Here is a 17856-nt window from a genome sequence, read left to right as displayed (position 1 = left end):
CATTTCTGAAATGTGTGGTTAATCAAAACCCAACCACCAAAGAACACTGGTATCCATGATCTAGTATTCAAATCAAGGAGCCATTGGATTAAGTAGCCCAAGTAGTACTTACAGAAAGATATGAGACACTGATTTATGTTTCTGACATTGATTTCAATCAAATTAATACTCCCAAATTTTTTCTATGGGAGAACAGAAAGAACTTATTTATGTGCTCTGAGTAACCTAACTTGTATATGTTAGGTTATCCATTTCAACCTCTTTTGAAATGGGTTATCCATTTCAACCTCTTTTGAAATGGGTTATCCATAAATGGATAACCCCTGTTTTTGGTGCCAACAACTAAGTTGGCACCTGTACTAATAAAAAAATAAACAGAGGTAAAAACAGGTTTCAGATAGCCATAGTAAAACGTTTTATCATCTTCTTCTTGAAGACAAGCTGTCTCATAATTTTGAAATTACTGTTCGTTGCAGACTTGTGCTCCATTTGATTATGGAAGGAATAATTTGCAGACAATTAGTGTGAACTGGTTAACAAACCTGGATATAAAACTTAAAAAATTTTATATATAAATATATACATACACACAACCATACCCACCCACCCTTTTTTTGTGAAAATTTCAACCTTCTAGGATGTATAAAAACAAAATGACAGAATTCAAATAAAATCATAGAAACCATATTTTTTACTCATTACAAAATAGTTGGTAAAAATTATTAAATATAAACGTAATTTTAAACAGCTGTTCAAACTGAATACCAGAAGTTAATAATTTAGACACAACCATGACTAATTAACTATTTTCAATTATGCTACTTCTAATTATCATCTGTTTTTAATTATACTATTTTATAATGCCTCCTCTATGAATCATGAGACCTTGCCGTTGGTGAGGGGGCTTGAGTGCTCAGGGATACAGAGTAGCTGGACCGAAGGTGCAACCATATCGGAGAGGTATCTGTTGAGAGCCAGACTAAGGAATGATTCCTGAAAGAGGGCAGCAGCTCTTTCAGTAGTTGTTAGGGGCGTGAGTCACAATGACTTAAACGGCCGTATCAACATCACTCAGTCCTCTGAGTACTGCGCAGCTGAAAGCAATGGAAAACTACAGCTGCTTTTTTTCCAAGAAAATGTGGCTCTCTGCATTTTCACATAGCAACAATGGAGGCGCCTTCCTTGGTAAAATATTCCGGAGGTAAAATAGTCCCCCGTTCGGATCTCCGGGTGGGGACTACTAAGGAAGGGGTCACCAGAAAATTAAAAAATAACATTCTACGAGTCGGAGCGTGGAATGTTAGAAGCTTAAAAAAGGTTGGTAGGCTAAAAAATTTAAAAAGGGAAATGGATAGGGTGAATGTGGATATAGTAGGAATTAGTGAGGTTCGGTGGGAAGAGGAAGGCGACTTTTGGTCAGGTGATTTTAGAGTAATTAACTCAGCGTCAAATAATGGGCAGGCAGGAGTAGGTTTCGTGATGAACAAGAAGATAGGGAGGAGAGTGGAGTATTTCAAAACGCATAGCGATAGAATCATTGTAATAAGGATAAAATCAAAACCTAAACCGACAACGATTGTTAACGTTTATATGCCTACAAGCGCCCATGATGATGATGAGGTAGAGTGTGTATATGAAGAGATTGATGAAGCAATTAAACACGTAAAGGGAGATGAAAATTTAATAATAGTTGGAGATTGGAATGCAAGCATTGGAAAAGGCAAGGAAGGAAATATAGTGGGTGAATACGGGCTGGGCAAAAGGAATGAAAGAAGGGACCGACTTATAGAGTTTTGCACGAAGTATAATTTAGTAATTGCCAACACCCAATTTAAAAATCATAATAGAAGAATATACACTTGGAAAAAGCCAGGCGATACTGGAAGGTATCAGATAGATTATATCATGGTTAAGCAAAGATTTAGAAATCAACTCGTTGACTGCAAAACTTACCCTGGAGCAGACATTGATAGCGACCATAATTTGGTGATAATGAAACGTAGATTGGGGTTTAAAAACCTGAAGAAAAGTTGTCAGATGAATCGGTGGAATTTAGAGAAGCTTGAGGAAGAGGAGGTAAAGAAGATTTTTGAGGAGGACATCGCAAGAGGTCTGAGTAAAAAAGATATGGTAGAAAATGTAGAAGAAGAATGGGAGAATGTTAAAAAGGAAATTCTTAAATCAGCAGAAGCAAACTTAGGCGGAATAAAGAGAACCGGTAGAAAACCTTGGGTTTCAAACGATATATTGCAGCTGATGGATGAACGTAGAAAATATAAGAATGCTAATGATGAAGAAAGTAAAAGGAACTATCGGCAATTAAGAAATGCTATAAATAGGAAATGCAAACTGGCGAAAGAAGAGTGGATTAAAGAAAAGTGTTCAGAAGTGGAAAGAGAAATGAACATTGGTAAAATTGACGGAGCATACAGGAAAGTTAAGGAAAATTTTGGGGTACATAAATTAAAATCTAATAATGTGTTAAACAAAGATGGTACACCAATATATAATACGAAAGGTAAAGTCGATAGATGGGTGGAATATATTGAAGAGTTATACGGAGGAAATGAATTAGAAAATGGTGTTATAGAGGAAGAAGAGGAAGTTGAGGAGGATGAAATGGGAGAAACAATACTGAGATCTGAATTTAAGAGAGCATTAAAAGATTTAAATGGCAGAAAGGCTCCTGGAATAGACGGAATACCTGTAGAATTACTGCGCAGTGCAGGTGAGGAAGCGATTGATAGATTATACAAACTGGTGTGTAATATTTATGAAAAAGGGGAATTTCCATCAGACTTCAAAAAAAGTGTTATAGTTATGATACCAAAGAAAGCAGGGGCAGATAAATGTGAAGAATACAGAACAATTAGTTTAACTAGTCATGCATCAAAAATCTTAACTAGAATTTTATACAGAAGAATTGAGAGGAGAGTGGAAGAAGTCTTAGGAGAAGACCAATTTGGTTTCAGGAAAAGTATAGGGACAAGGGAAGCAATTTTAGGCCTCAGATTAATAATAGAAGGAAGATTAAAGAAAAACAAACCAACATACTTGGCGTTTATAGACCTAGAAAAGGCTTTCGATAACGTAGATTGGAATAAAATGTTCAGCATTTTAAAAAAATTAGGGTTCAAATACAGAGATAGAAGAACAATTGCTAACATGTACAGGAACCAAACAGCAACAATAACAATTGAAGAACATAAGAAAGAAGCCCTAATAAGAAAGGGAGTCCGACAAGGATGTTCCCTATCTCCGTTACTTTTTAATCTTTACATGGAACTAGCAGTTAATGATGTTAAAGAACAATTTAGATTCGGAGTAACAGTACAAGGTGAAAAGATAAAGATGCTACGATTTGCTGATGATATAGTAATTCTAGCCGAGAGTAAAAAGGATTTAGAAGAAACAATGAACGGCATAGATGAAGTCCTACGCAAGAACTATCGCATGAAAATAAACAAGAACAAAACAAAAGTAATGAAATGTAGTAGAAATAACAAAGATGGACCGCTGAATGTGAAAATAGGAGGAGAAAAGATTATGGAGGTAGAAGAATTTTGTTATTTGGGAAGTAAAATTACTAAAGATGGACGAAGCAGGAGCGATATAAAATGCCGAATAGCACAAGCTAAACGAGCCTTCAGTAAGAAATATAATTTGTTTACATCAAAAATTAATTTAAATCTCAGGAAAAGATTTTTGAAAGTGTATGTTTGGAGTGTCGCTTTATATGGAAGTGAAACTTGGACAATTGGAGTATCTGAGAAGAAAAGATTAGAAGCTTTTGAAATGTGGTGCTATAGGAGAATGTTAAAAATCAGATGGGTGGATAAAGTGACAAATGAAGAGGTATTGCGGCAAATAGATGAAGAAAGAAGCATTTGGAAAAATATAGTTAAAAGAAGAGACAGACTTATAGGCCACATACTAAGGCATCCTGTAATAGTCGCTTTAATATTGGAAGGACAGGTAGAAGGGAAAAATTGTGTAGGCAGGCCACGTTTGGAGTATGTAAAACAAATTGTTGGGGATGTAGGATGTAGAGGGTATACTGAAATGAAACGACTAGCACTAGATAGGGAATCTTGGAGAGCTGCATCAAACCAGTCAAATGACTGAAGACAAAAAAAAAAATTTTATAATGACTAAAAAATGTGGTATATCTGAAATTGATGTTTTTTCTGAAAGCCGCCGTTTTGTTTCTATAAATCCTAAAAGGTTAAAACTTTATCAGACAATTTTTAGATCTTCCTTATGGGTCTACAATGTTTTAATAGAATCAGTGGGAGAATGGGTGACCGATACTAAATCAGAAGTGTATACCTCTTCATGGGACCACACTGTGTATATTATTGAATCACAAATGATTCAATAATGGATTTGGATTGGTTAAACATATTTTTGTTCTGCTTATTCACTTATGTTTAGTCAAAATTAATTGTTATCTGGATCTTCTCAGTCTTTGTGTCTAATAAAATGTAGTTTTCTGATTGTATGTGATATAGTTCTGACAGTATTCAGCAACGGTACATATTTTATAAAGATTTGTTGTATTTTAAATGATACGTTTTATTCACACCTTTTGTTTTTCAAACTGGAAGCTACTTTGACAAATTTATAAAATCACAAGGGGACTACTACTTTAAAGCAGATGGGATAAATACTGAAAATTGAATAAATACTTTCAGACAAAATTAAAAATTCTCATTACTTTTTTAACAAATTTTGTAGTTTTTGTGAAGTGAATTAGGCAAATGTTTGAAGCCATTTTAAAGAAGATTACAAATTGTATTTTCAAGCTAATTCCTGACTGAGAAGCAACATTTTTGAAATATCATCAAAACAAAGTTCTTAATTTTTCCTTTCAAAAATGGGGTTAAAATAAGATAAATTGAATTCGATTTCCATTTAAACATATCATTTACTGACATTGAGATATTTAAATTTAATATAACACTGAATTACAATACAATACATAATTGAGTTTCTTATCACTCATGTAGAGTTCATGTTTAAAAAAGGATTTGTGAAAATAAAAAGACACTTCAAAGAGTCTTGAACACAAAACACCTTTAATAATAATAATAATAATAATAATAATAATAATAGAACAGATTTCATCTAAAGGAAGGGGAATATAACTGGTAAAAATGACTGAACATAAAAAATGTTAGCAAATCCATACCAAATTTATAAAAAATTACCTGAGTGCTCTCATAAGGACAACAACTTCTTCAAGATCAGGAGCATTACGTTTCAATTCTCCAGCCATTACTAAAACAGATTTCAGTGCACGTAAACCAAAATCATAATGATACTGTTTAGATAACTGTTCAGTACATAACCTATAAAGTGTTACCATCTTTTTTGCTAGAATCTATAACAAAAAAGGCAACTATTTAAAAATAAATTAACAATTATTAATACCAAACAAAGTTAAAATTAGATACTTTAAATAAACACTTATCAGAATTTTATTTTATACTTTGTAACCCTCTTGACTGGAGAGCTTTTCTTTTTTCCTGTTTAGCCTCCGGGAATTACCATTCAGGTATTACTTCAGAGGATGAATGAGGATGATATGTATGAGTGTAAATGAAGTGTAGTCTTGTACAGTCTCTGGTTGACCATTGCTGAGATGCATGATAATTGAAACCCAACCACCAAAGAACACCAGCATCCACGATCTAGCATTTAAATTCATAAGTAACTGCCTTAATTAGGATTTGAACCCTAGAATTCTTGACTTCAAAATAAGCTGATTTGCGATGACGAGTTAACCACTATACCAATCCGGTAGGTTAAAATTGAAATCCTACTTTCCCTATACATAACACATTTATTCACAGGGAATGGCGAATGGCTGTACGATTAACATCATTACGTTCAGTAAAAGAAACTCATACCACTGAGACTTGTACTTCAGATGTTTACATTCATCAATGTCATAAGAAAAATATTTAACATGTACTATAAAGAAAACAATTAAATTACTACTTTTTGAAGGCAAAGGTTAATTATACATACAACAAATATCCTACTCATAAGGGAAAAGTTATAATTAATAACCTATCAATAATATAATCTTTCATGGTTTGTTCATATTAATCATGACAAACACCAGTTTGAGGAGAGTCCAGTTATAATTTCTTTACTGTCTTTTGTCTTAAACAGCGTATAAGTCCTATAAAAGAAAGGATGGTTTAAGAGAAATTTTTCGGTTTGAACTAATTATTGATTTACTTAGATTATAATTAGCATTAAAAAAAAAATGAAAATTTTGTTTTTGTGTCATCTCATCAATTAAATGTATTAACATGCATGATTCAATCACAACTAGGGACTCCAGGAATATTATTTTATTATTCCAGGAATTTTGTTGAATAAGTTTTATTCAGCACAAGTCTGTGAAACAATGTTCATCAAAGAATAAATAGAAAATAAATATTCTCCTATATAGAAAATAACAAGCAAAGGTACAACAAAGGCTGCTTTCTACAGCTGGCATAAGACAGCTGTCACGTTTCACAACTGTTAATAGATAAAGGCTAGCTAATACAGTTTTACAAAATTAATATTAGTTATTCATTAAACTTAGCAATTAAAAAAAATTTTTCGTTTAATAGTAGGTTAATTTAAGAGGTACATTTTTTCCTTAAATCTAATTTTTTGATGAATAATAATTTTTTAATTGCAAACCATTCTAATTAATTTACCAATATTAAACATAATCACTTCTGCAATAAAAATGCTTAAAATATTATTGCTTAATTAAATTAAATAAAATCAAACCTTTGCTTCTAAAAATCCTTCAGAAAATAACATGATAAGGCAAATCATTTCCATATCCGGTACAATACACACAACTGGGCGAAAAAGAGCTTTCACAGATTCTGGTAATTCTGTTCTTCCAGCATAACCAGGATTCATAGTAACAAATACACCAACTTTATTATCAATACTTATTTCTACTCCTTCAAACTGTTGAAAACAAAGGAAAAAATTAATGCAAAATAAAATAAAGAAATATGAGATTTATACAGAATGAATTTATTGGCACATCATACCACAGGGCAATGATCAAAATCAATTGGATTTTGATCATGATCAAAATCAATCCAAAATTTTGGATTTTAAGTTTTTTTTATTGTTTTTGTGCCTTTTTAAAATTAATAATAATATTTTGTGGTATGTGAAATAAGATCTATTATTTTTTAATATAAAGAAAATGCAGGGAAGTTCATCAATAGACTAATGAAATTTACGGTCATGTTAAGGATGAATCATTGTGTGTTCATAATGATTTATTGGTTTGGTGAATCACATTTTAACAGAAAATGATTCTCCTACAGTCATCTATAGAATTATTACCATTAATTTCACATAACCAGTATTTTTTGGTGAAGTGGATTTAATGCAAGCTTATTTATCCACAAAACAAAGGCAGGTGTTGCGTTATCATTTCTAGATTGATAAAAGGAAGGAAATGAATTTCTTACACCCTGATATTTGTTGTGAAATACATATTGCAGTAGTAAATTCAGAATCACAGGAGAGTCCTATTACCTGCCAATTTGATCCTTTTTTAAAATGGTTTTGACTGTACTGCTAGCCAAATAGAATAATTATCTGAATGTTTTCAATAAGAACTTTTTAACTGGTTAGGTTGGATTTGTCCCCTAGGCATACTCACATTCTAATGAGACTGCAGAATTTATTTTGAAGAGCTGCAGAAAGCAATTGACACATTTCTGAAGGGGATAGCAACAGGTGATGAGGATATACAAAAGCAAGGTACAAGTTTTAAGTTTTAACTAGTGATTAAATGTAAAAGTGTTCAGGAAAATTACCAAAGATATGTGCAAGAAAATATGTTTTATTAGGAAATTTTTATTGTAAAATGGATACCTATTTCTGTACACCTGTTAATAAAAGAAAAATTGTCAATTTTTAGTTTAGCAATTATGAAAAACCATGGGCATTCAATTAAGAAAAAAATTGTACACAAAAACTTACTTTTGTATGCAGTAATATGTAAAGAAAACATGATGCGATGATTCAGATCTGGATTTTAAACTTTTAAAGTTTAAAATCCCAAACTAAACATCTAAATACAAAATTCAGATCGAGCCTATACTTGATGCATCTGGATAACCATTTAGAAACTCGAGATTCTAATGAGTGAACTAAACCAAATCAGGCCAGTCACAACCTCACACATCACTCTTCATCCTTCACAATCACCTTTCTGGATCATATCCAAAACTGTAAACTCTTACTGGACTCGTCTAAATACTTGGTTGATAATTCAGCAGTCAAACATGGAAAGGTGTTTTAAGAATCCACTGGTTGGACCGAACAAGATCACAGTCCAGAAAAGACAGTACTTGGATACGGTGGATTTTTACTTAACAACATACCAGAGTGTTTGGAAACCCTCAATTTAAACGCACTAAACAACAACAAACAAAAATTACAAGCCCCAGAAGAGATTTAAATTTAACAAACAAACTAATCTTTCCTTCACCACATTAAATATAACATTTTTTGTTGAAGCTGGTAAAACTAAAGACTCTTAGTGACATTTTGTATCGACAAAAGGTTTCAGTCATCAACCTCCGAAAATTAGACACAGATTAAAAGTCCTTCAAATCAGGAGAACATCAAATTTACAAAGGACCACCTGGCAAATGACTTATGAAGAATTGCCCACAATTTGTAATGGGATTTGCACTAAAGACAGACATGATTAATCAATCAAAGATCTCAACTCGACAAAGAACACTGACCCTCACCCTCAAATATATGAGTAAAATATATCTGATCATAAATGTAGATGCCCTAACCAATAAATGAAACAATAGAAGATAAACAAACATGAAAAATGAATAACTTTTAGATCAATGTTCAATGGATATTTTTCTTTACTATAATAGAATCAATAAAAATTCATCTTAATTGCATTCAAGCGCAATTGATAATTAATTTAAAAAATTACATCTACCTATGTAAACATTCTGTATGGTATCTATTTACTTTTAATGCATTTTGGAACTCTACTCCAACTTTAGAAAATCACTCACGATGGTCATCATTCTGTGGAAGTAATTTTTTCTTGATGTGATGACAACTTCCAGTGAGTAATTTTCAAGCAGAGTTCCAAAGTGAGTTAAAAGTAAGTAGGTGCCATATAGAAAGTTCACGTAGGTGAATATAACTGATTATAATTTAATTAAATCATTTAGCCAAAGTTTATTACATTTTTATAAAAAATTGAATAATTATTTCATGTAAAAAGATCAAGCAATTTTTTCTTCAAACAGCTCTGCCTTATATATTCAATAATTCTTTAAATTATGCAGATTAAAAGAAAACATATTTACAAAACATAAATGTTTTCATAAAAATTACTTTATAGCTCTGAATAAAAGTTGTGAATGAAATGTAAAATATAAAGTAAAAAGAACAATTATACTTTTTAAAGATAAATTTGGGAAATATTTTGTGTTCTATTTAAAACAAAATATTGCTGTTTATTTATGTAATAAGAATAATGCCCAATTAGGTTATTTTTCTTTTTTTTTACATAAGGAAGAGAAATGAATTTTGAAGTATACCAAACCTGACCAGGATTTGAACCCATGGCCTTCTGGATAAAAGCCAACAGTATCAGTACCACTCCACCAAAGATGCTTCTAGGATAAATGTATAGAAAAACTGTAAGGTGTTTTACAATAATAATAAGACCCTAAACTTCATTCGCTGGATCCAACTGAGTTGGATCAACACTATTTATGATTATAAATATTTTATTTAAAATAACTACCACAAAACGTTTTGCTTTTGTAAGCAAAGCAGTTCTAATGGTTTGCAGCTGAGTGGATATAACAGATAGTACAGATATATCAATCCTATTGAACTCATCAAAACACCCCCAAGCTCCACATTGACATAAACCATTAAGAATCTTTCCAAATGCCAAGTAATCCATTCCTTCACCACAGTTGGTGACAATACAAAGTAATCCAAGAGCTTTAGCAAGATCTTTTGTAGTTTCAGTTTTTCCAGTTCCAGCTGGACCTGTAAATATAAACATATTAAACAAGTATTTAGTAATTAATTGGTATTAATTTTTAAAAATAATTTTTCTATATTTGAATATGCTTATTAATTACATAAAACAAAATTCCAGCTTTTAACTTCTCTCTACTCCACATCAAAACATTGAGAAATACCACCTGCAATTTATATTTAACTGAATTGGGTACTGCTACTTTTTTATGTCAACTGAATGGATAGATATGTTAGTTTGAGCCAACATGTCTAACCATAAAATATACACTCTGTTAACAGTAATTCCATGCTAAAAAAACTACTTACTATTAAAAAAGAATATCATTAAAAAATAGTATTTTTAGATTAATTCTTTTATTTTTATAAAAGCATTTTCATTTCATAAATAGAAACTTATAAAATGTTTTTTCTTTCTTTGTTTTTTAATAAATCTAAGCATTAATATAAAACATTTTAAATTTGAAAAAAAATTATTCAAATGGTAACGATACACAGAATTAAACAGGGCAATGTACAAGTGTAAATATAAAACCGGAATTTTTGTATAGAAAATACACGTTTACTATATGAAAATGATAAATATTTTATATGAAATATTGTCTATCACTAGCTACACATTTTCCCCATCTCTCAGACAATTTATGAAGAATGCCACACCAAAAAAATTGTTGCTCTTTTGAGGCAAACCAGTCATTGAGCCATTTTTGTACGTTTCATAAGAAGTGAAATGTATTGACAGAGTGAAGTCTGGTGAGTAAGCCACATGCAAAAGTATTTCCCAACTGAATGCCTCAATCATTTCCTTGACTGGTTTTTCTATGAGTGATAGTGCATTACCATGAAGCAAAATCATTTTGTGTTGCCTTTTTTGATATTCTGGTCGTTTTTCACGCACTGCTTGATTCAAATTGATCATTTGTTGTCAGTAGCGTTCAGTATTAACGATTTTGCCAGGTTTTAGCAGCTCATAATAAATCACACCCTTCTGATCCCACCAAGCCCAGAGCATTGTCTTCTTTCCATAGCAATTTGGCTTGAAATCGATGTCGATGGTTCGCCTAGAGTTACCCATGGTCTTTTATGCTTAGAATTCTCAAAATATATCCAATTTTTCATCACCTGCCACAACTTGATGGAGAAATAAGCTTTCTTTTGTACCTGGCAAGCAGTATTTCAAAAGTGGTTTTTCAGTTTTCTTGTTGTCTTTCATTCAATTCATGTGGAACTCATTTTCCCATCTTCTGAGTCTTTCCCATGGTTTTCAAACATATGGAAACGGGTTCTTGTTACATTTAATTGTTCCACAAGTTGTTACGTTTGAGTGTCATCCTTGTCCAACAATGCTTGGAATTTGCTGTCTTCAAACTTTTTCAGTGGTCTTCCACGTTCTTCGTTTCTCATGCCAATATCGCTACTTCTGAATTTTTTTTTTACACCACACAAAGCACTGTGATTTACCAAGAGCATGCTCACTGTAAGCTTCAACAAGCATTCGATGTGATTCTGCAGCAGTTTTCTTTATATAACAGAAAATCAAATCTGTCCGCAAATCATAGATTGCAGGGTCAAAACTCGCCATGTTCAATGCTATGAGTTGAAAATCTTTATCAGCTGTCAAAGAAAGAAAATGGCACCTATGATGTGGTTTGATGGGAACTACAATGACAGCTAGGGCCATCTACGGGCAAATTCTGGTTTCATATTTACACACCTGGTAAGCTCTAGATTTATTATTAGTGCCTTGTTTCTACACAATTAGTAAATAAAATTCAAATTTCTGAAATGCACAAAAAATGGCAAGCACATGGAGATTAAAACAAATGACAGGCTGTCATCTTGGCGAACAGATAATGTTCTAGAACGAAATTATTGAAAGTTGACATAAACATAACCTGTAATTTAAAACAATATTATTTCCTCAAATAAAATCCTTTTTAAAGGGATCAAGATTGGAAAATAAATAACTCTTAAACAATTTCAATAAAAAAGTTCTTTGTTTTAAAAATTTTAACCATTTTTGTAGGCATGTTTTTATTATAAAAAATAGATCTTCTGTTATCCACTGAAGATTGTATTTTACTAAATTAAATGTGACTAGAAAGTTGATGGTTAAACAAGTAAGAACATTAAGAGTTATGAAAAAAAAAAAATATATATATATTTTATACCACATTTTCAATTAAAAATTTTTTTTAGTATTGTATATCTTTTATAGTCTTTTCAGTAAATTTTGAATAAACAGTTTAAAATGACACCATTTATTAACTAATTAACATAAAACTGTTATTTAATTAACATTTCATAAGAAAATCAATCACAGACATCCATTTTTAATAATACAATATTGCCATACCTGCTGGGGCTCCACCAAGCTGCATAGACAGTGCTTGGGTTATAGTTAAATAAATTCTGTCTGTTAATGGAGTAATAACCAGCCTCCCATTTAATCCCATATACTCATATCCATAATCGAACTGACCTAATTAAATTACAACCATCAACATAGAACTAAATAAAACAAAGATTAAGTTTACTATATTAGATATATTTATAAGTTTTTATACAATAATTTTTTTAGCCTCTGGGCCAACTGATAGGTATTGCTTCAGAGTAATGACAATTTTGTAGCATGTGAAAATGCCATTCCTGAGCAGGATTCGAACCCAGGAGCTCATAATGAAAGGTCAAGACCACTGGACCACTGGATGAAAGGTGCTTACCACTCACACCACAGAGGCCAGCAACTATACAATTCTTAATATTTATGTACTAACAGACTAGTATAGTATATCTATATAACATAAATATATATGTTAAATAATTAAATAATTCAGTAACATTTTGAACAGTATGCTAATAAAATTTAATTAAATACAAACCACCAAAAACATAGTAATTAGAGAATTAAACTTACCTTATTAATTTCCAATATGTTTTCGTGGTATCCTGCATCTTCAGTTGGTATTAAATTCTTTAATGATTTGTAATTTTATTCAAAATTATTTTATGTTTTATATTTTGAAATTTTGAATAATTCCAGCACTGGACAGCAAAATTTACATGTATGTTCATAATATTATTCAAAATTTAAAATAAAGTGACAAAATATTGAAGAATATGTTTTAATGTAGATATAAAATTTAATACCAACTGAACATGCAGGATACTGTGAAAACTGGTTATTGGAAATTAATATGGTAAGACATATCTTACGTACCTTAATTTTTCATTAACTACTTTCATGGGATCCTCAGCGACTGAAATAATTCCATTATTGCATAATAAAAATGTAAAAATAAAAATACTAAAATTGCATATTAATTTACACAAGTGCTGCTATCTGTTGCAGTTTTTATACAACCATCTTCCACAAACACTCTCTGATTGTTTATCAAATTGAAATTTTACTTGCATTTATAAAAGTAATATTTTTCTAATATATTTAATTTTATGACATCTTTACTTGTTTTTCCTATATAAATACCATCACAGTCATTAGATTTAATTTTATAAATTCAACACAGATTATTTATTTTATTATTTTTTTTTTTTAATATTTTATTATGCTGTTATTAGGTTTGTATGCTGGTTTAAATACTTAAGTTTTAGTAATTTTCTATGATATTATCAGTATATAAAAATAAGTATAAATACATATATAAAAACTTGTATTTATACTTTTGTATACTTGTATATAAATACTAAAAAAAAAAATATACATAAAGTATAAATACTTTATGTATATTTTTTCACTCTTTTGTATCTTTTTATGTATTTTTTGTAAGGTGTTGTTTTATAAATATTATTAATTAAAGTATTATCATAACCATTTTCAACTGCTATATATTTTATGATGTTTATTTAATCATTTAACTTTTCTTTATAATGTATGTATATCTGACTGCTCTATTAATCATATTTGTATAAGTGTCAATTTGATGAGACAAGTGTAATATGATTTTTTATGAATTGTAATATTATTAGAAGTAGGTTTATTTCAATTTGGTCGTCCTTGTTTACTTTTATATTGAAATTAAATAAATTAATTATCTATTGTCTATTTCAAATATGAATTTAAAATTTTCCATTATAAGAATTCAAATTTTTTAGTATTATTAGGTGTTCATTGTTTATTACAGGATTATATATAATGAGAATATCAACAACATACCATGTCCATATTAAAACTTTATGTGTATGATACCATGTTCTAACTACCACGATGTGTGATACCATGTACTAATTTAGTCTCAAAATCCTATAAATATATTTCTGACATAATTGCTGATAGTGGAAAAACACTAAGGTAAAATAAATATATATATAAGGTTTGAGCTCTTATAAAAGCTGTTGCTTTTAAATGGATTTGAATGCTAGACTGTGGGATACTGGTGTTCTTTGGTGGTTGGGTTTCAATTAACCACATGTCTCAGGAGTGGTTGGGCTGAGTCTATTCAAGATTATACATTTACACATACACGCTAGACTGTGAACAGATGCCTTGGCATCTCTACAGCGTACTGTTGATATCCTGTCAGTATACTGTTACTCTGTAATCTGGTATTACATGAATAAATATATTTACATATACATACTTTTTAAATCAATTCTTTACCATTACAAATTAATTTATATTTAATAGATCAACCCAAGTACAGAATAATTGAAATAGGATGACTTACCTTATTTTATTATAAGCAGAAGCGCTTTTGTGAACTTTATTCGCATCATCAGCTGCATTATACTTTGTATATATATATATATATATATATATTTTAAAAAAACAATATAAACTCGCAACATAATATCATATCACTTATTCATTTATATTTTGTTAATTTTTTTAAAATTAATTAAATTTTACTAAAACTTTTAAATTAAATTTAAATTTATTTTATCATACTTTAAACACTTATACAAAAATTAAAACACCTTCCTAAAATGTCAAAACTCTTAATATTACTCATATTACCCAATATTACCTTTAATATTACCCTAATATTACCCTATATTACCCTTAATATTACCCATATTACATTTTTTAATTTCTAATATTTTAAAGTTTGTCTGAATATCTGATATTGTGTGCTTATTTTTAATCATATGATCAGATACATTCAAAAAACCCAGTTTACCTTTTTTATAACTTCTAAAATGTTCCATGAATCTGGTTTTAAAAGATCTAGTGGTCTTACCAATACAAATATGGTTACAATCATTACATTCAATTTTATAAATTCCATTCAAATTGTATATATCAGAAGTATTATTACATTTATTACTTATTAGGAGTATTTTTATGTGGTTATTTGTCTGATGTGCAGGTTTAAACTTATTATTACCATAAACATTTGTAATGAGTTTGACTATTTTATCAGTATATACATATTTTAAATATACATTGTCAATTTTTCATGTATTATTTATTGGTATTAAATTTGTTATTTTTAATTTTTACCATTTGTTTATTATCTACCAATCTACTATTATAATCATTATATACAGTAATCTATTTTATAATATTTAATTCTTTGTTTAACCCATTTTTATTTATGTTATGTTTTGTATAATTAATTGCTCTATTTACCATATTTGTATAAATACTAATCTTATGTGACCATGAGTGATTTGAAGCTCTATGTAGTGGTTATGTTAGATGTGGGTTTCCTATATACTGAAGTTATACATTGATTATTTTTACCAAACTCAATACTAACATCTAAATAATTTATTTTTCTATTGTTATCAATTTCAAATCATTTCAGTATGAGTTTAACTTATTCAAGATTATTAAATGTTCGTCATTTATCACTGAAAAGACTACAAAAATATCATCAACATCTTTCTTTTTTTTTGTTTAACCTCCAGGTCCGCAGTTAAGCTTTTCTTCCACAGAGGATGAGATGACTGCTTTGTAGCGTGTGTGAAAAATGCCATGCCTGACCGGGATTCAAACCCAGGACCTCCAGGTGAAAGGCCGAGACACTACCACTCGCACCACGGAAGCCGGCATCATCAACATATCTAGTCCACATTGAAATACTATGTCTATGTGTAATCCCATAAACTATTTTATCTTCAAACTCCTGTTAATAAACCTCAGACAATATGGATGACAAAGGAAAATCCATCGGTAGTGTATTTTCCTAGTGTAATATTTGTTATCATAACTAAAATAATTCTGTTTGCATACATTCCTTATAATAACAATGATATTTTCAATAAATAAGGGATCTTCATAATTTTTTACTAATTTTTTCTTTAATATATTAATAGTTACTTCTATGGTATACTAGGTCACATATTACAGATATCATAACTAACCATTCTAGTTTTATCATTTACATTTAAATATTTTAGTTTATCTACTAACTCGTATCCATTTTTTATATTATACTTATACTCTTAACTTTATTTTACTTCTGAGAATTTTATCTATTATTTTAGATACAATGTAAGGAGTGGTTTTAAAATTAATTCAAGTTCACATAAGTATACCCTGTTTGTGTAACTTCGGTAACCCAGTTAATATAGGTGCACTTGGTTCATAAGGGCACATCTATTATTATGATATATTAAATTATTTATTAAATTAAAAATATTATGAAATTCCATTATTAAACTTTTAGTAATTCTCAAAAAAATTTTAATATGGTCATCTGCTTCTTTTAAATCATTAGTTATTATATACTGTTTCATTACGTTTTCATAATTATCAGAATTTTTAAACAATTTTTACATTTTACATCTTGTTATGATTATAATTTAACATTTTTAATTTATATATAGTTTTTTTTTTTAAATTTTTGTATAAGCGTTTAAAGTGTGATAAACTAAATTTAAATGTAAGTATGTATGTATATAAGTTTTAATAAAATTTAATTAATTTAAAATAAAATTAACATAAATAATAAGTGATATGATAACGTCATATCACAAAACTTATGATGTTTTATGATATGATATATACATCATAAACTAACACACAATACTATGTATCGCGAGTTATAACATAATGCAGCTGATGATGCGAATTAAGTTTGTGAAAGTACTTCTGGTTATGTAATGAGATAAGGTAAGTCATCCTATTTCAATTATTCTGTACTTGGGTTGATCAATTATATATAAATGAAAGGATTTCAGGATACAAAAATGAAGAAAAACGCTTATACCAACATGTTTCATTTGAACAGAAATGCTTTGTTTTCAAGTTATATCTTATAAAAAATTTCACTCTGATACCTGTTCCAAGGATAAAATGAAATCTACTGAAATTTTTGTAACGTAAATAAGTTGACATAAATTTTCTTACAATTAAGTTCTCTGCAAATTTTATTTGCTTACTGGCAATTTAACAATTGGATATTGTACGTCAAACTTAAAAAATTGTGTTTTGTGATATTAATATTTTGTGTTTTTCAAAATTTTCTGTAAAATTATTATAGATACAATTGTGGGGTACGCTTCATTAAATCTTTCATAAAAAATTTATCAACCCATCAAATATCCCTTATTTTGAAGATCTAAGAATTTCAGTACGGCTTCACTTTACTCTTTGTGTAAAATCAGGGCAAAATGTTTTACAAGTTATGACTGAAAACAAAACATTTCCACACCCAGGTTTTACAAACCTTTTTACCTTCATTTGTACAATATGTCCTGAAATTTTATTTTGCGAAATATATATATGATTTTTCTAAAGTCGATACTAACAAGATATTGTAATTTTTATAATCAAAATCAATTTTGAATAAAATTCATTCATATTACAATAGT

General features: G+C 29.5%; 1 protein-coding gene across 1 annotated transcript in view; it reads right to left on the bottom strand.

Moving 5' to 3' along the window:
- Dhc98D (Dynein heavy chain at 89D) overlaps positions 1 to 17856 on the bottom strand; it is a 392049-nt gene that overhangs the window by 173555 nt on the left and 200638 nt on the right. Inside the window, exons 36-39 of the mRNA XM_075354119.1 lie at positions 12434 to 12559; positions 9833 to 10086; positions 6799 to 6987; positions 5211 to 5383 (exon numbers count right to left, since the gene is read on the bottom strand). Of these exons, the coding sequence (XP_075210234.1) occupies positions 5211 to 5383; positions 6799 to 6987; positions 9833 to 10086; positions 12434 to 12559 (742 nt within the window). The remainder of the gene's footprint in view (positions 1 to 5210; positions 5384 to 6798; positions 6988 to 9832; positions 10087 to 12433; positions 12560 to 17856) is intronic.

Source organism: Lycorma delicatula, chromosome 1, assembly GCF_047948215.1.
Source record: "Lycorma delicatula isolate Av1 chromosome 1, ASM4794821v1, whole genome shotgun sequence".
NCBI classification, from domain to species: Eukaryota; Metazoa; Arthropoda; class Insecta; order Hemiptera; family Fulgoridae; genus Lycorma; species Lycorma delicatula.
The sequence above is the reverse complement of the archived record's forward strand: the minus strand, read 5'-3'. Positions and strand labels throughout refer to the sequence as shown.